At 35.5% G+C, this 22,721-nt stretch overlaps 3 protein-coding genes across 7 annotated transcripts in view; 1 reads left to right on the forward strand and 2 right to left on the reverse strand.

The window, feature by feature from the left end:
* Nucleotides 1-1,002: 1,002 nt before the first annotated feature.
* On the reverse strand, nucleotides 1,003-6,596 carry LOC101899844 (tetraspanin-17). 2 transcript variants are annotated; one of them, XM_005177783.4, is made up of 7 exons: nucleotides 6,336-6,596; nucleotides 6,006-6,200; nucleotides 5,868-5,948; nucleotides 5,524-5,802; nucleotides 4,119-4,229; nucleotides 3,768-3,884; nucleotides 1,003-3,579 (listed from the first exon to the last, which is right to left on the reverse strand). In XM_005177783.4, exons 1-7 carry the CDS (start codon nucleotides 6,420-6,422, stop codon nucleotides 3,511-3,513), a joined length of 939 nt encoding a protein of 312 aa, XP_005177840.1. In that variant the 5' UTR covers nucleotides 6,423-6,596; the 3' UTR covers nucleotides 1,003-3,510. The 2 variants fall into 2 exon arrangements, with proteins under 2 accessions (XP_005177840.1, XP_005177841.1); XM_005177784.4 differs by lacking the exon at nucleotides 4,119-4,229.
* Nucleotides 6,597-7,975: 1,379 nt separating this feature from the next.
* Nucleotides 7,976-10,893, forward strand: LOC101900247 (COP9 signalosome complex subunit 2). Its single transcript, XM_005177786.4, has 6 exons — nucleotides 7,976-8,147; nucleotides 8,261-8,455; nucleotides 8,515-8,640; nucleotides 8,701-9,182; nucleotides 10,228-10,560; nucleotides 10,620-10,893. The coding sequence occupies exons 1-6, from the start codon at nucleotides 8,094-8,096 to the stop codon at nucleotides 10,762-10,764; spliced, it is 1,335 nt and encodes a 444-aa protein (XP_005177843.1). The 5' UTR covers nucleotides 7,976-8,093; the 3' UTR covers nucleotides 10,765-10,893.
* Nucleotides 10,868-22,721, reverse strand: part of LOC101887493 (protein rolling stone) — a 76,271-nt gene continuing 64,417 nt past the window's right edge. The window contains exons 1-6 of one of the 4 annotated variants that reach the window (XM_059125133.1): nucleotides 16,506-16,806; nucleotides 13,406-13,522; nucleotides 13,126-13,339; nucleotides 12,962-13,063; nucleotides 12,710-12,896; nucleotides 10,868-11,104 (exon numbers count right to left, since the gene is read on the reverse strand). In XM_059125133.1, the coding sequence (XP_058981116.1) occupies nucleotides 10,924-11,104; nucleotides 12,710-12,896; nucleotides 12,962-13,063; nucleotides 13,126-13,339; nucleotides 13,406-13,522 (801 nt within the window). In that variant the 5' untranslated portion in view covers nucleotides 16,506-16,806 and the 3' untranslated portion in view covers nucleotides 10,868-10,923. Of the gene's footprint in view, nucleotides 11,105-12,709; nucleotides 12,897-12,961; nucleotides 13,064-13,125; nucleotides 13,340-13,405; nucleotides 13,523-16,397; nucleotides 16,807-22,721 lie in introns of those variants that run through there. The other 3 variants (XM_059125132.1, XM_020034767.2, XM_059125134.1) reach the window with 3 other exon arrangements.

The raw sequence follows: 22,721 nt of genomic DNA on the forward strand, positions 1-22,721 counted from the left end.
ATTTATAAAATACAATTAAAAAACTACGATTATTTGCCACAAAAAAATATTTCATATAAATTATTAGTATTTGACTTTCACAAATTTAAAAATGACGAGATTTTGTGCTTGTTTTTATTTGCTTAGCATTGTATGTATGTAGTAGTATGTATGACGTTCTGGAGATGATGAAAATAGGTGTTTGAGTTATAATTTGTTTCTCATGGAATGACTTGTGATTTGTTTTGTTCGTATTTATGATTAGATATAACCGACATGTGATGGGGTTTCCCAGAAATTGGAAATAACTGTTGCAACAAATGCCAACAGAGATTTACAAACAAAATCCCCACCCAACACATTGTTTGAGTTATAATTTGTTTCTCATGGAATGACTTGTGATTTGTTTTGTTCGTATTTATGATTAAATATAACCGACATGTGATGGGGTTTCCCAGAAATTGGAAATAACTGTTGCAACAAATGCCAACAGAGATTTACAAACAAAATCCCCACCCAACACATTGCTTAAAAACTAATTAATTTATAAAATACAATTAAAAAACTACGATTATTTGCCACAAAAAAAATATTTCATATAAATTATTAGTATTTGACTTTCACAAATTTAAAAATGACGAGATTTTGTGCTTGTTTTTATTTGCTTAGCATTGTATGTATGTAGTAGTATGTATGACGTTGTCTCCACTTACATTAGATTCATTCATTTTATTTGTTTAATTATTTTGTTCTAGATTTTGATTAGCTTACTTTCCATCTATTGTTTTGTATTCTTCTTTTATTAATTGAAAGATAGTACTAAAAGAAACAGATAGTTGTTGTCTTCTTCTTCATTTTTTTTTTTTGTTCATATCACAGCTGCATTTCAAGATTAATTCGCAAATTGGAAATTAAAAAGTTGTTTGATACAAAAAATTTACACACAAAATAAACAACATTTTGCAAATCTAAAATGTGTAGCATAAAGACTTTGAAAGCTTAATTTCATAGATTTCATTCACTTAAATATAAAGCTTAGTTATGATAGGCGTTAACAGGGAGTTGGTTTTGGCGGCATTTGAAAGACTTGAGTTTTGAAGGCTTGTGAGATTCTATTTTTTTGAGGTTTACTAATTGGCAGTTAAAGGTAGATTCATAATGAACATATAAACTTAAGACGGGGCAGTGAGTATTCGAGATATTGAGATTTAAGATAATATTAAATAAAAGGTAAATGGAAGCGCTTCAAAACTTTTCCAATGCCATAGACTGACAATTTCTGAGGGACATCTTCTTATGATCGCCAATAATTATTTGAATTTTAAAAAAATAGATTGGGCTCCTTTCCTTTTCTAATTTTGTTTCATACTCTAAGGCGTTGCTGCTGTTATTGTAAAAGCTACTCATATAATGTTTGATTTGTATGAACGCTATTTAGGCCTGTCTGTTAGGCATTCTGATTTAGAGACTCTCTATTGTATCGATGGGCCTCTACCTCTCTAGATCGTGCAGGTGCTTCCTCAATCGCCTGAGTGGGAGAAATTTGTCCACCATATAATTGTTAGGACTCACGCGATACCACCCAAGCAGACCACAATGGAGCTGTTGTAATTCCGACCACCAACAACCCCAAGGTCTTAGGGGTCACATTCGAAAGCGTCTTCAAATCATCCGCGCATACCGCAGCTATCTGCGATAAGATTAGAAGTAGGAAGAAGGTTCTCAAGTTTCTGGCCGGCATAACTTGGGGAGCTGATACGCAGTGGGAAAATATTCAGTCCTGAAAGATTGCCGCCTTTAGAACCGCAACTTTGTGCCTGCTCATGACACCTGTCGACCCCCTACATGAGGAGGCGAAGGACTTACCGGTGCAAAGCGTAATAAAATGCTGTTAAAGACAGAGCCATCGGAATCACCGTCTGGTGGGTGGGCAACCTCCGCCCAGACACGTAAGGAAAGACCTTCATGATCTAGAGACAGAGAGAGAGAGAGAGAGAGATACATATGTATAAGAGAGAGCCTCTAGATCAACAGACATATCAAGCGGGACTGAATAGTATTCACTGTAACTCGGTTTCAGAAGTCATGAAAGGGTGAATACTGTACTAGGATACCATCCCCTTCCCCTCGCAGCTAAAGAACGAAAACTGCCGCGAAAACCCGAGTAGTTTTGGCTCAGTAATGATCCGGATGGTGCAGCCACCCATCTGCCCGCTTATGGCATTGCTCCAGATAACACGCCACATCTATTTGGCTGTCCAACCACAAACCTACTCAGCTAACTCCATTCTCGTTGTGGACCAAACCCGTACAGGTTGCATCCGTTTTTGAGACTGGACTTAGAGGCAGAACCCGATTAAGAGGAGTCAGAACCAACCCGGCAATATGAGCTGCTACAACAACAACAATGGAGCTGGCTAGCAATTCATTGTTTTTTCGGGTATAAAATCTTCCAAAACATATTCCCTTTTTCTTGAATTTTCTTTACAACTAATAGACCATCGAGTGTTGGAAGAGTTTCTATAGATTAGCCTCGTTTCATTGTCCATCCATACAACATGTTATGTGGACTTTTAAATGCATTTTGATTATAAATAAAAATTGGTTTAAAGTGCCTTCTATACGAACAACCAGTCAAAGGATCTTCTATAGGTATAACGTCTCCAATTTCCTCTAAAACAAATATATTACAGGGCTTTAGAAGCATTTCTATACATTGGCCTCGTTTCCTATCAATTTTTGTTCTTTGATAATACTGTTTGTTATATATCCAACGAGCAATTTCTTCCCTAACCCTGCAAGGGTCATACCCGTTTGCTGTGCATAAACGGAGCTGCGTATGTGGTCTACAAACTCTATGTCTATTTGGTCCTTATCAGTGCAAAGTTTCACAACATGTCACAAAATTGAGCATCTATAATATAGTTTTATATAAATAAATGAGTATAATTATAAATAATAATTTTAAGTAATATACAATTAAAATAATTAAAAAATAATATACAAATGCACATGGAAGTGTCAACACTATTATTTGTGCTTAAGTACATAAAACCGATTTCAAATATCCTATTTTATTGCCTCAACATTTCAAGCCTTTAATGCCGCCTGTTCTATTCCTGTTATTGTTAGTAGAGTCATTGTTTTTTTAGGTACATAAATTGAAGGGAAAACAGATACAGGTAAACAGTATAAATATGCATAGTAAAATATATATATATGTAGATTCTTTTTGTTCGTTCACTTGGATTTCTTCTAAATTGTTTTGTCGTTAGTTTATCAAAAAGTTGGCAACATAATTCTATTAAAAGAAAACATAAAATTTTGCTTACATACTCAGTAACAATTTGTTTGTTTTTCTTTTTTAGATTAGCTTCTGGCATGAGACGGAAAAGTTCCCCACTCATAAGGGTGACTTTTCCTATATTCGAAATCCCTTGTTTGATTGTTTTACAATTTACATTTCATTTTACGTCCCCCTCCTTAGACAACAACCGCAAGCCTTTCTTAAGGGACGGCATTGGACAATGGTCAGTGCCATTTGGATTTTTGAGAATTGATGTCGGCACGAAGATTTTGCGTGAAGATGACGAATAATATCTGTAAGGGGAAACATGGATTAGTTAAGATTTTTGTTTAAAATTAAATACCACAACATTAAAATAAAATGTAAAGAAACTACGAAAAGAATGAAAATCATAAGCATATGATATTTTTAAGAAGGCACGTCTCAAATATTAGAAAACTACATAAAATAATTTAAAATAAAAAAATATATGAAAACAAACCTGAAAGAAAATTGCTATAATTGCACTGGTAGAAATTAAAATAAGATTTCTTTCCATCCACTCCTCGCCGGCTTGGACGCATCCCTTATCATAAATTATTTTTGCAATTTCAAAACTCTAAACAAAAAAGAAAATAAACATGCAAAACAAAATCTTATAACACAATATAAACAATGAATGACTAAAAATATGGAGTAAATTTAAAATTAAAAATCCAAAAAAAAAAATATATAAAAATTAACAACTAATTGTTGACATACAAATTTTTTTAATAATTATTAAAAATAATAAAAAACAAACATTTAATTCTTAACATTTATTATTCGAAAATGTTTTTTCATGATAATTAACCTGACAAAACACCGTCACCATTATATATATCCAAATGGACACAATATGCATTTCCAGAAATTCTTCGCCAGCCCTTAAACAGCCACGTTCATAAATATGTCTATCAACAGGCTGTAGTTAGGGACATGAGTTTGAGGTTAGCAAGTATTTTGAAACAATTGAAAACACAAATATATGTTTATTATTAAAAAAGCGATGTCATGAATGGCTTACAGTGAGTGAGAGGAATAATATTCTCAGAAACAAAATTCTTAAAAATCCACCAATATATCTCTCATAATCCACGAAGAAGTATTCTTAAAATTCCATGATTAAAAAAATATTTTTAAACAAAATACCTAATACAATTTTTACAAAAAAATTTTCCTTAAATATTCACGATTTTAACCGGCCGAACTTTTTATACCTCCATCATTCGGAAAGAACTTGGAAATTTTAAAAAAAAAATCCGCCTGAAAATACCGCTCAAATGAAAACCTTTATATGGAAGCTATACAAAGACGTCGGGCTGCATAAGTAATGTTTTGTCATGGGCTGTAATATCCATTACGAACTTCAAATACCAAATTTGAAAAAAATTCCTGTGAATAATGTCGCTCAAATCATCAAAATACCGAATATAGGGAGTTGTCATTATATGGGGGCTATACGAAGGCGTGGATCTGCCCAGACAATTTTCTGTCATAGGCTGTAGTATCCATTACTAATTTTAAATACCAAATTTGAAACATTTCCGGTGAATAATGTCGCTAAAATCATCAAAATACTGAATATCTGGAGGTGCCGTTATATGGGGGCTATACCAAAACGTGGAGGTAAATGGTCCATTTTCAATACCAAATGTCCTGCAGACATAATATACATTTCAGTAAAATTTGATCAACCTACTTCATTCAGTTCGGAAGCTAGAGAGATTTCCACAGACTGACGGACATCGCTAAATCCACATCGAATTTTATGCTGATCATAGAATTTAATGCTGATATATATCAAAACTCCGCGATTGAATTGGAAATACTTCAAGAATCTAAGATTAAAGCTTTGTTTGCTAAAAACAAAATCCTTGAAATATCAACTATTATAGCTTCGTTGTGTCTTAAAATAATATTCTGCGGACTCTTGAAAAATATTTGTAAAAAATACACGATTATAGTCCCTTACAAATATTTTTTTACAAAATCCGTGATTTTGGGCTCGGTTCGATATTCAGAAATACTCTACCATAATTGTTTTGATTGTACAAAAAAAATTTCTTGAAATATCTTAATTTACTCAGTTCCTAAAGAAGGATTTCGTTCTCATTGGATACTATCGGAAAGCTGTCGTTCATCTTCTTTTACTCACTGTTAAGACACTTCATGATTAATTTCTTATTGGAATTATTAAAAAAAATATTGTAACTCACATATCCTTCCTTGCGGACATCATAGCCACATTGTTTATTCTTTATCAATTCATGCGGTTGACGACGACAGCATGAGAATGGAACCCCACATGCCTCGCGGCTGCCAATTGCACTCGACGAACAATTGAAATAATTATTACTATCCCAATCCTTGGGGCCTTCAATACCACAACATTGTAACCAGTCTTCTTGGATCCAATCGATGAGATTCTGTTGATCCGGATCTTCACGGTAGTGGATGATGAAGGCACGCAGGCCTTCGGTGGCCTGGTCTTTTATCTAAAAAAAGAAATTATTCAAAGTAAGACATAAACTGTGTAAGTTCAACTTTTAAAAGATATTACCCAGCCTTTATCCTTGAGTACTAAATACAAAACACCAAAGCAGACTTCCACAACCAAAAGGACACACATTAGGACAATAAACTGGAATAAAAAGCAATGCTTTAAATTTAATAAAAAATAATTTCCTCATTTGCCTACCGTTCCCAGCAAACAGGTGTTCTCCCTCAAGGCTCCCACACTTCCTGTAAATCCAATCAGAAATGCCACACTGCCCGTACAAATCAAAACAAAGGCTGGATCCAAGACCAACAATGTCAACTTAAATTGATTGCTAAAGGCATCTTTTTCATTCCAAGCCCAGACACCAGCGGCCAAAATGATCAAGCCCGTCATCTAGAAACAAAAGAAAACAAGACAACATTATTTTTGGCAAATGCATGACAAAGCCGTACCACCAACACAACACATCACATCACATATTTACATATTTTGCACAGTTAACTCCCCAAAGCAACGAAACAAACTTACCCACAGCAATGTGTTACACACAAACAACAAATATTTTGTACAACAACTAACTTCTCGAGTTTCATGACGATATTTTCTCACTGGCATTTTATTGTATTTTTTTAATGTGGAAAATCCTTAGGTTTTCTTATAGGAATGTTTGTTATGGAAAATTTATTGCAATTCACGTATTGATTTGTTTAATAGAACATTGAAATGGAAAACAAAATTGTTGGGAAAACAATAAAACAACTACAGAGTATGAGGGCGGCAGAGCCATACAGTCAAATGCAGGCGCCGTTAAAAAGCTACATGAAAGCTTCGCCGTCTTGTCATTAATCAGGGTCGGTTCTGTAGTAATTCTTTTTTCTTTTTTTTTTTAAATGTTATTCAATGGAAGCAAAAAATTTCGGAAATGGCATCAAATTTTAGATTAAGTGTAGATTTGTTCGAATTTGTCACCTTTGACACGAATTATGGCATTCAAACGGCCAATGAAACCATCACAGAAACAGCGGAGAGCGACCATTGACTGTTATGGTGGTCCACACCATCACCATGGCCGGCGCTTGAGTTCTGGTGGCCAACCGAATGTATACATTTTCAGTTGACCTCTTTGGCAAGTAAAAACGACCATTTTGTTTGCTGTTTACAAACTGCTGAACAACGAATGTTTTCTCATCGCAGAAAACCAAATTTGGCAGTTGACTACTTTCGGCCAAACGAAGAAACTCTTTAGCTCTTTTGAGTCTATTTTCTTTCTGTTGCGGTGTAAGTTCTTGCATTTTTGTAATTTCAATGGCTTTACTCGGGTTAATTTTTTAATATTTGCCGAATGGATCTTGCGATGTGGTCAGCTCACGAGTCATCTTTCGGCCACAGCGACGCGGGTTTCGATCAAGTCGCTTCTTTAGTTTTCGAACTATTTCTACTGATGTTGCTGTTTTCATCCATCCATTTCCTTGACGTCGGGCTACGCTACCAGTTGCACGGTAACACATTTAAATGCGATAGCCACTTGTGGTTTTCCAGCTAATATCAAATTTCGGAATTCCGGCTTTATCCCTTCAACCAATCTTGTACCACTTAGCACCATGGTACAATAAAAAGGTATGATAGAGCTATCAGCTGATTACATTTTTTTCTAAGTGTGCCCGACATCTGCCAATTTTTTGTATGTATTTATTGTTTTGAAAAATAAAAACAAAATATTTTCAAAATCAATTATTGGAAGAAACTTAAATTGCGGGGAGCGCATTAATGATATTAACCAGATTTGCCACGGAATTCAAAGATTGGACACTTAGGATTATATTTTTGAGGGAACATCCAGGCATTTCTTTCATCTTTCGCGCTATTTGAATCATTTGAAAAAAGAACAAAAAATATCAAATAAATTAAAACAACTTTTTAAATATATTTTTTGAAAAATTCTGACAGGAAGCGGGCATGGCCTCAGTGGTGTATTTATGTTTTTTACGAAGCTGTCTAACCTCCTTATTGTACCAAGCTTAGCACTTTTGGTCATTCAATTTCCTCTGCTACTTAATTTGATGTGCTGCCATTACATGGCATTGAAATCAAAATGCGTCATACGTTATGCGCCTTCACTACGGAAACCACTGCGCCAACGGATAACACACTTGACGCCGTTAAAACGAAAACCGTCAGCTTCGCCTTATTGCAAAATAACATCGACGGCATTGATTGTTAATTTTTTGCGAAAAATTCTATTTTTGTGGTTCCATATAAAACAGTTTAGAATATTTGATACAAAAAATGTCGGATAATGATGATGATTTTATGTGCGAAGATGATGAAGATTATGGATTGGTGAGATATTAAGCGGAGGGCAGCTCTTGCCACAGAGAAAAGCCGGCTATAAAATGCATTGGCTCTACTAGAATGGCAACTGATTGATTGTTTGCTTGTTTTTGTTCTTGCAGGAATATTCGGAAGACAGCAATTCCGAGCCGGACGTTGATCTGGAAAATCAATACTACAACAGTAAGTCACTGAAGGAGGATGATCCCAAGGCGGCATTGGCATCTTTTCAAAAAGTATTGGATTTGGAGAATGGGGAGAAGGGTGAATGGGGGTTTAAGGCACTGAAGCAAATGATAAAAATTAATTTTAAATTGGTAAGGGAGCTTAAAAAATTGTGTTTATTCGAAAGATAAATAACAGTCTTTTCTTGCAGAACAACTATGAGGAAATGATGATCCGCTATAAACAATTATTGACATACATTAAAAGTGCAGTGACACGCAATCATTCGGAGAAGTCCATCAATTCTATATTGGATTATATTTCCACATCGAAAAATGTGGGTGCAAAATTTACTTACTTTGTCTTTATTATTTATAATAACGCGTTTTTGTTTCAGATGGAGCTATTGCAAAACTTCTATGAAACCACATTGGAGGCCCTGAAAGATGCAAAAAACGATCGCCTGTGGTTTAAGACAAACACAAAATTGGGAAAACTCTACTTTGATCGCAACGAATTTGGTAAACTGCAAAAGATTCTCAAACAACTGCACTTGTCGTGTCAAACGGATGACGGTGAAGATGATTTGAAAAAGGGTACACAACTGTTGGAAATCTATGCGTTGGAAATACAAATGTACACCGTCCAAAAGAATAACAAAAAACTGAAAGCTCTCTACGAACAATCGTTGCACATAAAATCAGCCATACCCCATCCATTGATTATGGGTGTAATACGTGAATGTGGCGGTAAAATGCATTTGCGTGAGGGAGAATTTGAAAAGGCTCACACCGATTTCTTTGAGGCATTTAAAAATTACGATGAATCAGGTTCACCCAGGCGAACAACGTGTCTGAAGTATCTCGTATTGGCGAATATGTGAGTATTTATATTGATGGTAGTTATATCAAAGAGAAGGGTTTTTGAAAGCCACATCCAGCCTCAAAGAGAAATTTTAAAGAATTTGTTGCAATTTTTATTGGAGATCCCATCAGCATGGCGATTTGGATTTTAATGGACTCTTTCTAGCACATCTAGATTTTTTATCGTGGATTTTAAGAGTACATATTACGTGGATTTTCAAGGAACTTAATCAGTCTTTCTGGGGCTTTGTAATGTGGAGTCTTAAAGATTTTTTAAAGCTGCTTTATGGTATATAGGGCTGGATTAAGATAGAGAATCTTTAGACAATACGTTGGTGAATTGTTGAGGATTTTCCTGGCCATTTATGGAAGATTTTTAAAAATTCTTTTAGTGGTTTTTATTGGGGATTTTTGTATGACACTCTATTTTTGTTTGACGCTCTATTGTTTGTATGACATTCTATTTTAGATTGAACGACCATCTTTACTACTTTATCATGGAGTTTTGAAGCATATCTGTCGAGGCATTTATGGTGGATGTTGAGATTCGGTGGAGCATTTTGAATCTGATTTTGAGGAATTCTTAACGGGAATTATTAAAGATAGTCTTAGACCATTTTTCGTAGATTTAAACTACTCTGTTTAGGGCATTTGTCGTGGGTTTTTGGAGATTATCCTTGGGATATTTAATCGTGGGTTTTTGGAGATTATCTTTGGGATATTTTATTGTGATTTCTAAGCATTTGTTGGTATTTTTTTATAAACTATTTTTGAGATTTTTTAGATAATTATTATCGGGAATTTTTAAAAGATTTTTTTGAAGGATTTTTATTTGGCAATGTAGAGATTATCTTTAGAGGTTTTAATTGTTGATTTTTAGAAATTATAGTTAGGGTCATTAGTCATGGCTTTTTAATGATTATGCCTATTTGTTTAATCGTGAATTTTAAGAAATCTCAAGTAGAATTTGTATGCCTCCTAAAGGCTTCTAAGTAGTCTTTAGAAATTCTTCTCTTACGAATTTCACAAATATTAAATTTTCTATTTTATTCCTTTTATAGGCTCATGAAATCTTTCATCAATCCATTTGATTCACAAGAAGCTAAACCCTATAAAAACGACCCTGAAATTTTGGCAATGACCAATTTAGTTGTTTCCTACCAAAATAATGACATTAACGAATTTGAATCGATACTACGCACCAATCGCAGTAACATAATGGCTGATCCATTTATACGCGAACACATTGAAGATCTATTACGAAACATAAGAACACAAGTGCTCATCAAACTAATTCGACCATATAAAAATATTGCCATACCCTTTATTGCCAATGCGCTGAACATCGAACCGGCTGAAGTTGAAAGTCTATTGGTATCATGCATACTTGACAAGTGAGTTGTTGATTTATTTTACATGACAATATAGATTAACTAATTTCCTATTGTTTTAGTACCATCCAGGGACGCATTGATCAAGTAAATCAAGTTTTACAATTGGATAAAGAAAATAGTACCGGATCTCGTTACAATGCCATCGACAAATGGTCCAACCAAATTCAATCTCTTCAAATGGCTGTCATCAATAAAATGGCCTGAGACAGGCCTACGACTACAGTGCATTGTTTATCGACATTTAACCGGTAGAAATGTTGTGTGCTTGTGTGTTCTAAACATCTAGAAGAAGGAAACGAATAAAACTTTGAAATGTCGTATTTGGAAAAAAAATGTTTTTAAATATTTATTTCTGTTTTTCCTTTAGGCACTTATAGTAAGTTTCGAGTTTTTACATTTGTTTGCAATCATCGTACGTAGTTTATATAAACAAAATAATAGAAAACTAAAGATAACAACTAATACCAAACAACCGAAAATCATTAATGTGGCCCAGCCCGGTTGACTCCAATCCAAAATTTCGTAGATATAAGGATTTCCGTTTCTGAAATGGGGGAGAAAAAGTAAGACATTACGAATAATTATTGATATATTAAAGCTTTTAAATTGATATATAAAGCTTTATATTTTAGCTTAGCTATGAGGGAAATATAAAAATACAAGTCCAAAACGAAATGGATCTGAAGTAAATGTCCGGCTATGTACTTAATATGAAAGCTGCAGTCTCTAGAAATTATAAAGGCCACTATTAGAAAATTCATAATTTATAAGGAATGGAAAATCAAGTCTATTAAAAAGTTCCAAATAATTGTCGACCAGAATGATACCTTGAATCGAAGGTGTTAAAAAGAAAAAAAAAAAACATTTTCAATATATAGAGATTTCCTAGTATAGGACCTTTAAGGTCTTCTGAACTTAGACCAGATTAGGACCTTCAGAAGATCTTACAACCGGTTTATACCTTAAATATAAAGCTTATCATCAGCGGAAATGATATGGCACCTCCTTTGTTAAAAGGACTTCAATCTGGAAAGGCTATTCTGTTCGCAGGTGAGAGTATCAAAATGAGGTTTCTAGCTGTAAAAAAAAGCTTCGAATTGAAGGCCTTTTTTTAAAGAACTCAGGGTGAAATGAAAAAATGGCAACCAACTTCAGACTGCTGTCATTTCTAAGCCACTCGTCCGACAGCTGTTAAAATGATTCCAGTGACAGCTCATTAAATTGTTTACAAGCGTACAAAAGCATTTTGGTGAGAATTTTCCAGGAAAAAAGTTATTCGTGATGGAAGTCAAGCGTGATAGTGTGATTTCTTTACGTTTGGCTGGAAACCTCCAAGTGGCTATCATTAGAGCACTCCATCATTTAAATGTGAATAAATATTTTGGGTCTCGCACCATCGCTCGTTGCCGTACTGCAACTGAAAGAAAATAGACTCAAAAGAGCTAAAGAGTTGCTTCGCTTGGCCGAAAGTGGCGAACTGCCGAATTTGGTTTTCTCCGATGAGATAACATTCGTTGTCCAGCAGTTTGTAAACAACCAAAATGATCGTGTTTACTTGCCAAAGAGGTCAGCTGCAATTGTGCACCATCAGTTGGCCACCAGAACTCATGCGCCGGCTATGGTGATGGTGTGGGCCGCCGATTGTCACTCTCCGCTCGTATTAATCGACCGTGGCATCAAAATAAATGCCGAATATTATCGCGAAAATATTCTGGAGGGTGTATTAAAGCCTTTGGCCGCAAACCTTGGAAATTTCAACAGGACTCAGCACCATCGCACTCAGCACGCGTCACCCAAGAATGGTTACAAAATGAGGTTCCTCGCTTCATTTCCAGCTCACAATGGCCACCAAAATATCCGGATACAAATCCGTTGGACTTTTGTGTCTGGAGTATTTTGGAAAGCAAGGTTGAAACTAAAAAATACCAAAGTGTCGATCACTTCAAGCTAGCGCTTCGCCGGGAATGGGCCAAAATACCGAAGAGCAACATTCGGGCAGCGTGTGACGGTTTTCTTTGGCCGTTCCAAGGCCATAATTCCGGCCAAAGGTGACCAATTCGAACAAATCTAAACTTAAACCAATTCTAACAAATCGAAACTAAATTTTGATGCTATTTCCGATTTGATGCTACTTCCTTAATATACTTACACATCGACGCCTCCAGCCAGGTAATAAATCAATGAGAATATGGCATAAACTAAACCCAATATTAGAGGATATACAACATGCAATAAACGTGTGGGAAATGCCACCAACATGTGATCCAATACCATCAATATAGAGTTGAAGCCATGGGCCCATAGATTGTATAGATCCGAGGCATTGGCATTATCATCTGAAAAAATATAACAAAAATGGTAAAATTTTTCAAATCTCATAGATATTAAAGAAAAAACTTACTTGGGAATATAAATAGCCAATACATAAAGGTTATGACTGTTGCCACAACCAAAACACACCAATGAGAACACCAATACACTTTCAGAACTTTAGGCTTATTGTCTGAAAGAATTACAATTCTCAACTTATTCTGCACCACAGCTAATCCTGAACTTTTAACTTACCAAAATACGTTGGACAAAAATGATAGATTGTGACCAGTATAGCACCAAACCAACTTATGTACATGCATAGCAGAAAACCCCAATCGGTGAGATAAATAAACCATCTACCTGCGCCAAATTGCTGGATCAAACTGCCCAATACACCCACACCAAAACACAACGCCAGACCCCAACGATACAACAACCATAGATAGGATTTTTGTGAGGTTTGCCACTATAAGATTTTTTTTGGATACATTAAAGTGATATTTTGTTATTTTTTTGCAGATATCAATCTTACTTGAGATTTGAGAAAATCATCGACCGGCTGATGGGATAAACTGAATTTTTCCTTTTGAAATTCCTTGGCTATGGGATGAAATGTGCGATAACATAGACTAGATTTATTATTGGCCATCTGAAAAGTGTAGAAAAGCGGGGATGTAGAATGAAAATGAGGGGTCAATGTCGATTGAAAAAAAAAAACAATGAAGGAAGAGAAAAGACAAAAATGTGCAACCAGATTATGTGTTTGGCCTTCTTCGATATTTCGATAAAATCAAGAAAAACTAGATTAAACTGGGCAATCTTTGAATGGCCTTTTGTCTACCCAATTTCGCCCTTCCGTCATATTTAATATCCTACAGCATACAATGGAGGGTAGATTCAATTAGTCGTTTCCTTTGCAAAACCTGAAATATTTATCCGATATTTCTGAAAAGTGTATATATTTTGGTAAGCGTAGAATCCAATATCCTTCTCTTGAAATCTCGATAGAACTCGCATTATTAAAATTGGAGCCTTATAATTTTGCAGGTATATTTACACTATACCTAGAAATGTTGGTATCGGAAATGAAATATATCGGTTCACTCAATATCCAACCAAATCAACTGTAATTTAACATTTCGAGGTCTCAGTGGGTAGGTAACTGCTCGCGAAAAATATTTTATGGCACAGCCCCTTCATATCATGATCCTACTTGATTTTCGAAGGTGGCTAGCTTAACCCCTCGCAAAAAAATTGAATGTAGGTCCACTTTTTGATATGGACCCTATAAAGCAGTACCCAACAAAATTAGCTGTAATTTGGAATTGTAGGTCCTTACTTTAACTCCTTGTTGAAATCAGAGTTCTGCTACATCCGACTGCAATCAGCTCTGTTCAGCATGACTATAATGAAACAAATCCTTTAAGAAAGAGCACCATGATGCCCTAGGTTCTCTCTTCACCATGGCAACAGCAGAATTATGAATTTGGGGAGAGCCATTAGAAGGTCAGTCAGCAGGGGTACCGCGCAGGGCCCTGTTGTATCACCATTATTGTGGTGAATAGTTGTTAATAATATACTCAAGGATCTCAAAGAAACTGCTTCTGCTTAAGCTTCTTATATGGTTATGGTTCTCTTGATTGCAGCGAAGTTCCTGCAAACAATTTCAGCTCTAATGTAGGGATATTTTGTTAAATTATCAATGAGTTAGTCGAAAACCCGTCAAAAACGGGGCTCGTACTATTCACAAGAAAACGTAAATATCCTGAAATCTTACCACCAAGAATGGATGGAATCACGTTAGCTCTTTCCTCAGAAGCCAAATATTTTGGTACTGCCCTTCTGAACTGAAAGTTGAATACTGAGGAGGGCGCGAGCAGAGGCAAAATCGCACTCTACTCTTACAAGGACTCTGTAGGTAAAAGTTGAGGCCTTAAACCACATATAATCAAGTGAATATATGAGTCAATTGTTCGCCTGATTCTAGCTTATGGAGCTATAGTCTGGTGCACGAGGCATTGGTCAATTTTAAATAGCTTCATCGCACACCTCAGCCTTCCCTAGATACTCTACATCGCATAAGTTCGTTAAGTCTCTACGTGGAGGATCTGGCAATCAGTTGTGCTCTACGGCTCAGGGAACTTAAAAAATGGCTTTGGACACTCTGCGATCTTAGATCGTGTGGAATGTATAGAAGGCGATGTCAAAACCAGTCACTATGTATTACCACGTTTGAACTTCGAACCACTTGAAATCTGCTTCCATTACAACCGATATATGCTGAGGATTTCATGATCGAATGTGGAACGGATGCTGGGGTCTTCTGATATATCATTAACGTTAACAAACCCTACAAACTAAGCAAAGGCAGTAGATTAAAACGACAATAGATCTATAGGAACAAATAGGAACAGTGAAGATAACGGTCCGGTGACTATATGTGTCTATAGGCAAGCGGCACTGAAGGCGTTAAATTATTTTACCATTAAATCTATGACAGTTGAAGAGGAGAGAATCCTTGAAATAGCTAGGATGTCCATCAAGCTCTGTTTGGGTGCAAGGCCACTGCAGTATATCTGGTAATGGGTACCAGATGAACTGGCAAGACGGCAATCTGAATCAACTTACATTGATGTCGAGAACGCGGCTAGACCACCCTTGTGCCATTTTTTCTTTCGATACACGAGTACTACTCTGGGTGAATAAAAAATGGTTAGGTAAAGAGGGATAAATGTAATGTCTAAGAAAATTTGGCTTATATCCGGGAAAAGAACGAGGTTGTTCATCTCAATGGCGAACCTGACCTAAAACTTGTGGTGGGTATCAACACAGGGTCGCGACTTCTAAGTAGAGTGGCGATGAACCCTTTTGTAGTAGTTTGCATTCTAGGATGGTTGGTATTGAAAATGAGATAAATCGGTCCACGTTTTGGGAAAGCCCCCATGTAATGGTACCTCCCGATATTGGGGGTTTTGATAAGTTTAGCCACATATTTGTCTAAAAATTGGAATTTGTAGTTTGTTATGGGTTTTAGATCTATTGGCGGAACATTAGACATATAGGTCCACGTTTACGAATAGCCCCCTCCCGATGTTCGGTATTTTAATCATTTTTGCCACATTTTTCCACGGGTTTGTCTAAAAAATTCTATTTATTGCTTGTAAAGGGTTCCAGCTTCGGTGACAGAACTTTGGTTATATAGGTCCACTTTTTCGTATAGCTCCTATATAACGGTACCTTCCGATATTTTGATGGTTTTAGCCACATTTTTCCACAGATTTGTCTAAAAATTTGTATTCGTAGATCATAATGGGTTCTAGCTCCGGTGGCAAAACATTATATATAAAGGTTCACGTTTTCGCACATATAACGATATCCACTGATATTCATTTATTTGTTAGTATGTTAATTTTCCATTTTATAAACCAATTTGTTCAGCAGTGGGGATCAAATTTATTTTTTGCGAAGAGGGACCCCTTTTTCTAGATGAAATTACTCCTTGAATTTTGACGTTCACCACTCACAATTTACCTTCAAAAACGTCCAAACGGCACCCCAGAGTATACCACAATTCACTCTTAGCCTATTGCCGGTTAACTGATAGAATATACGTCTGGCCAAGACATCCATACCAAATTTTTTTTTGTTTCGCTGAATTCAATCAAACAGATTCCTTATCACATTGGGGAAGTGACGCTCACTCTTTGGCCAAATGGTCGTGATGTTGTTGTTTTTGTTATAAATTATTTAGTTAAGACCCCGATATTTGATTGTTATCAGCCGTTAAAACAATTGTTAAACGTCTAAGATATGATTACTGTGCGCAGCTATATTACATTTGTGTTTTGATTAGTAAGTGTTTCTGGCGCTAGGCTGCCTACTTTTTTTTGCTTTAAAAATTAATCCGAAACATTTAAGAATTGACTTTCACTTTTAGTTATCTCTGCAGGGATTAGTTTTTATGGTTTGAGGGCGAGGAGGTGGCAGCAATATAATCAATATTTTAATATTATATTTGTCCCCCATGCCCTTCCCTTTTTTTAAACAAAGTTAATAGTTTTTTTTTGTTTTCGTTTCTAAAGACAATGTGTTTTGGTTCCCATAATTGAGGAAAAACAGGAGAAGAAGAAGAAAAAGAAACGCTTAATTGAATATTCAAAACAGGATACGAATATGCGTTAGGTACACTCGACCTCATTCAACATTGTGCCCAACAATAATTTAAAATTGTTTTTTTTTGAACTTTTCTAAAGGTTTTTGAGTTTCATTTGTCCTTGAAGTGTCATATAATAACATATATTTATTCCATCTTATGTTGTGTGTGGAGTATATTCTGAATAGCCTGAATGGGTAAGGATAGAGGGAATGTGATGACAGTTTAATGCTATGGTGCAATGGAACAAAATTCTTTACAAAAAAAAAATTATAGGTTACACATAAATCAGTCCCATTTTATCAGGCAGTGAATCATAGGACCTCTTCCCACAGGATTATGAGAATATTTTTTAGACAATGGTTGGAAAATAAGAAAAAATGAAGAGAGGAATTAAAAAACCAGTAAGGAAAGCTCAAAAGTCGGGCGGGGCCGACTATATGATACCCTACACCACTATGCATATTTAGTAGAGCTCTCGTAAAAAGGTTTATACAGGGCATTTCAGAGCTCTATGAGATATTTGGTACAAAATCAAAATCTATCTAATTCTATCGTGCATTTTACGAACTATAGCTATCTCTGAACCGGGTTTCTCCAAATTTTACGTATTAGCTTCTAGACTGGTGATTTGGGCTGATATTGACCATTTAGTGCACATTTAACCTGAAATCGGATGAAGATATATATGAGAGCTATATCCAAATCTGAACCGATTTCGATAAAATTTAAAACAGCTATTCCTGTGCTCCATCTAATACCTGGTACCAAATATCACGGTTGTGGAGTGAATATTACGAATGTGTGGGACTAAAACTCTAAATCGGATGAAACATGTATATGGTTGCTATATCTATATCTGAACCGATTTTCACTAAATTTGATATACTTGCTTCTAGGCTGAATTTGGTCCGATGTACTAAAATTCAGTCCATTTGGACTTATATCGGCCATTTGGTGCACAATTAACCCGAAATCGGATGAAGATATATATGGGAGCTATATCCAAATCTGAACCGATTTCGATAAAATTACAAACAGCTATTTCTGGGCTGTATCTTATATCTGGTACCAAATATCATTCTTGTGGAGTGCATATTACGAATGTGAGAGGCTTAAACACCAAATCGGATGAAAGATATATATGGGAGCTATAGCTATATCTGAACCGATTTTCTCCAAATTTGATATATTTGCTTCTAGGCCGAACTCGGTTGGGTGTGCCAAAATTCAGGTAATTTGGACTGATAGTGGACATTTGGTGCACATTTAACCCGAAATCGGATGAATATATATATGGGAGCTATAGCTGTTTCTGAACCGATTTTCTCCAAATTTGTTGTATTTGCTTTAAGGCTAATCTCGGTTACATGTGACAAAGTTCGGGCCATTTGGGCTGATATTGGCCATTTGGTGGTCAATTAACCCGAAATCGGATGAAGATATATATGTGAGCTATATCCAAATCTGAACCGATTTCGATAAAATTTAAAACAGCTATTTCTGTGCTCCATCTTATACCTGGTACCAAATATCACGGTTGTGAAGTGCATAGTAGGAATGTGAGGGACTTAAAGATCAAATCGGATGAAAGATATATATATAGGAGCTATAGCTATATCTGAACCGATTTTCTCCAAATTTGATATACTTGCTTCTAGGCCGAACTCGGTTGGGTGTGCCAAAATTCGGGTAATTTGGACTGATAGTGGATATTTGGTGCACATTTAACCCGAAATCGGATGAAGATATATATGGGAGCTATATCTAAATTTGATCCGATTCTCACAAATTTCAATAGGGTTCGTCCCTGGGCCAAAAAAATATTGTTTAGAAAATTTCATCTCAATCGGATAATAAATGCGACCTGCATTTTGTTCACAAGAATACATGGACAGACGGACGGACGGACGGACTGACATGCATAAATCGACTCAGAAAGTGATTCTATGAAGGTTCTCAAAAGTAACTATGGGTCTATCTCGTTTCCTTCTCCATGTTACAAACAAATGCACAAAGACATAATACCCTTACCACTATGTGGTGTAGGGTATAAAAATGCAAAGAAAGTCTAAAAGTCGGGCGGGGCCGACTTTATGATACCCTACACCACTTTGCATATTTAGTAGAGCTTCACATAACAATTAAAAGGTTTTATGGGAGAATTCAATCATACACACCATGATTATAATTATAATTTAAAGTTCGAAGGACTAAATATGCCGAAGCATTTGTATCTTTTAAATTCGGACTTGTATTGCCCATTTGGTGCACAATAAATTTAAAATCGGATAAATCTATATATATAGGAGCTATATCCAAATCGGAACCGATCTCCATAAAATTTGGCATAGATATTTCTGAGCTGTATTTACTATATGTTCCTGAATATCGTTGTTACGGAGTGAATATTACGGCTGTAGGGAACAAATATAACAAATCGGATGAACAATATATATGGGAGCTATAGCTATATCTGAACCGATCTTCACCAAATTTGACATACTAGCTTCTAGATTCAATTCGGTCGTAAGTGCCAAATTTCATCCCATTTGGACAAATATTAGACGTTTGGTGCACAATAAAAGGTGAATCGGACGAAGTTATATATGGGAATTATATCCAAATCTGAACCGATCTCGATAAAATTTAGCAAATGTATTTCTGAGCTACATTTGTTATATTTCCCCAAATATTGTTGTTACAGAGTGCATATTACGGCTGCGGAGGACAAAAATAACAAATCGGATGAACAATATATATGGGAGCTATAGCTATATCTGAACCGATTACGATCAAATTTGGCATACTTTTTTCAGGTCTAATTTGATTGTATGTGCAAAATTCCATACTATGTGGGCTGATATTACACGTTTGGAGCACCAAAAAGGCAAATCGGACGAATATATATATATATATATATATATATATATATATATATATATATATATATATATATATATATATATATATATATATATATATATATATATATATATAATATATATATATATATATATATATATATATATATATATATTGACCGATGATCTCCAATTTCAATAGGGTTCGTCCTTGGGCCAATCAAATGATTTGTGCAAAATTTCATCTTAATCGAATAAAAAATGCGACCTGCATTTTGTTTACAAGAATACATGGACAGACAGACGGACGGACGGACAGACGGACTGACATGCATAAATCGACTCAAAATGTGATTCTATGCTGATCACCAAAAAGGAACTATGGGTCTATCTCGTTTCCTTCTCCATGTTACAAACAAATGCACAAAGACATAATACCCTTACCACAATGTGGTGTAGGGTATAATGAAAAGGGTATTGTAGCATTTTTTTAGCCCTTCCACCATTTTTTGGAAGGTATATTAAATTTGTCATTCCCTTCGTAACACTTCGAAATATACATTTCAGACCCCAAGAAGTAATTTCTTGTTCAGTGTAAAATGCTATGTCGATTAACGATGTCCAGCCGTCTGTCTGCCCATTTGTGGAAATCACTCTAGCTTCCGAACGGTGTGAAGTAGGTTGATAAAATTTTACTCAGATGTGTGTTTTGGGTCTGCAGGTCGTTTGATATTGATAATAGGCTATATGGGTTCACGTTTTGGTATAGGCTCCATACATCTGTAGCGTTAGATTTAGGGGCTTTTGGTTGTTTTAGTCACAATTACAACTAGAATTGGCAGTCTAAAGTTACAGTTTGTGCTGTTAGTACAAGGTGGCACAAAAGTAGACTTCCGATGTTTTTTTTTGGCTGTAATTTAAAAAAAAAACCTTGATTCTTCTTGTCGAATATTTTTATACCCTCAGCCATATGGCTAAAGAGGGTATATAACATTTGATACGGCCAAAACTTAGTACATCGTAATATTGTTATCAAACTTAGATCGAATTCGGAGATGGGCAATATCGGTCCACTCCTTCTGGTACCTCCCCAACAAAATGTCAACATTTTTACAGAAATTTATTTTCCTTATAGAACAAGAAAATATCATCAAATGTTGAAACTGTGAACATTCAAACGTTTTTACCAGACCTAGGTCAGGTGTGGATATGAATAATATCGGCCCAGTTCATTAAGTTCCTCATATAAAATATGAAGTAAGGGTCCGATTGTCTTCAAATTTTACAGTTTTTAACATTTCTATCAACACAAGATCTTGTGTGAAGATGGAGTATATCGGACCAATCCTTCTGGAACCTCCCCCATAACGGGTCAAAATTAAGAGTAATCATTAAGTTTATAAAACGCGAAATAAACCTCAATTTCCGTTCAAATTCGGCACACTCCAATATTTCTATTAACAGAGGATCTGGTGTGAAGATGAAATATATCATACCACTCCTTCTGGTACCTCCCCCACAAGAGGTCAAAATTTTTTGATAATTATGAAGCTCTTTAAACCCGAAATGAACATCAGTTATTTTCAAACTTGACACATGCCAATATTTCTGCTAACACAAGACATGGCGTGAAAATGGAATATATCGGACCACTCCCTCTGGTACCTCCCCCACACAACGCTTATAAATACGATATCCCCTCAATTTTTGCACATCCAAATATTTTTATTACTACAAGATCTGGTGTGAAGATGATAGATATCGGCCCACGGCTTCTGGGCCGATAAAAGGAAGGATGATCCGATTTTGCTCCAACTTTGCAAATCTTAATATTTCCATCTGTGCTAGGTCAGGTGCGAAAATGAACAATATCGGTCCACTGCATCAAGTACCTCTCTTCAAAGGGTCAAAGTTTTGAATAATTATAACTCTTATAAAATGTGATGTAAGAGCCCGATTGTCTTTAAAATCCGCAATACTTTTATTAACCTGAGGTCTGGTATATGGAATGTATCGGTCCACTCCTTCTATACCAGAAGGTTAACAGCAGCAAGGTCAACATTTTCAATATCCATGTAACTCAGAAAAAGCGATATTAACATCCGATTCCATTCAGACTTGATACATCTCAATATTTCCATCAACACACAATCTGTTATAAAGATGGTATAGATCGGACCATTTTCCTTGCTACCTCCTCCATAAAGGCTTCAAGATTTTTGAAAAACAAAACGCTCAAAGAGCCCTAAATATGCATCCAAATCTCTTTAAATTTCAGGCATACAAATATTTTTCCTAAAAAAAGATATGTTGAGAAGATGATATATATCTGCGAACCACTTCTGGTACCTCAATCCACAAAGAGTCACAATTTCCATTACTTATATCTGTCATAACCTGCTATATCTAAATATTTCTCGTAACCAGAAATCTGATATGAATATTTAATTTATCGAAATTTATGATTTCACATAAAATTGGATATGAATGTGTTATTTCCTTCAAATGTTGCACATACCAATATTTTTATCTGTTTTAGATGAAGTATGAAAATGGAATACTTCGGTCCGGATATTTCCCCATTTTCAAAAAATTAGCACATATCTTATATAAAGTATAGGAAGTATACGATATAGTCCAAATATGGCACGTTGTAATATTTTTATCAGTCTTAGGTCAGATACGAATCGGTCAATATTGTACAACTGCTTCGGAACTTCCAGTTCCTGTTTGAATAATCATAACTTAAGGCTGGGGGTATACATCTGTCGGCAAAACCGACTGATACTATTTTACTTGTCTTAATAGTAATTCTAATCAAAGAGAGATAT

The sequence above is a fragment of the Musca domestica genome, unplaced genomic scaffold, assembly GCF_030504385.1.
Source record: "Musca domestica strain aabys unplaced genomic scaffold, Musca_domestica.polishedcontigs.V.1.1 32, whole genome shotgun sequence".
Taxonomy (NCBI): Eukaryota; Metazoa; Arthropoda; class Insecta; order Diptera; family Muscidae; genus Musca; species Musca domestica.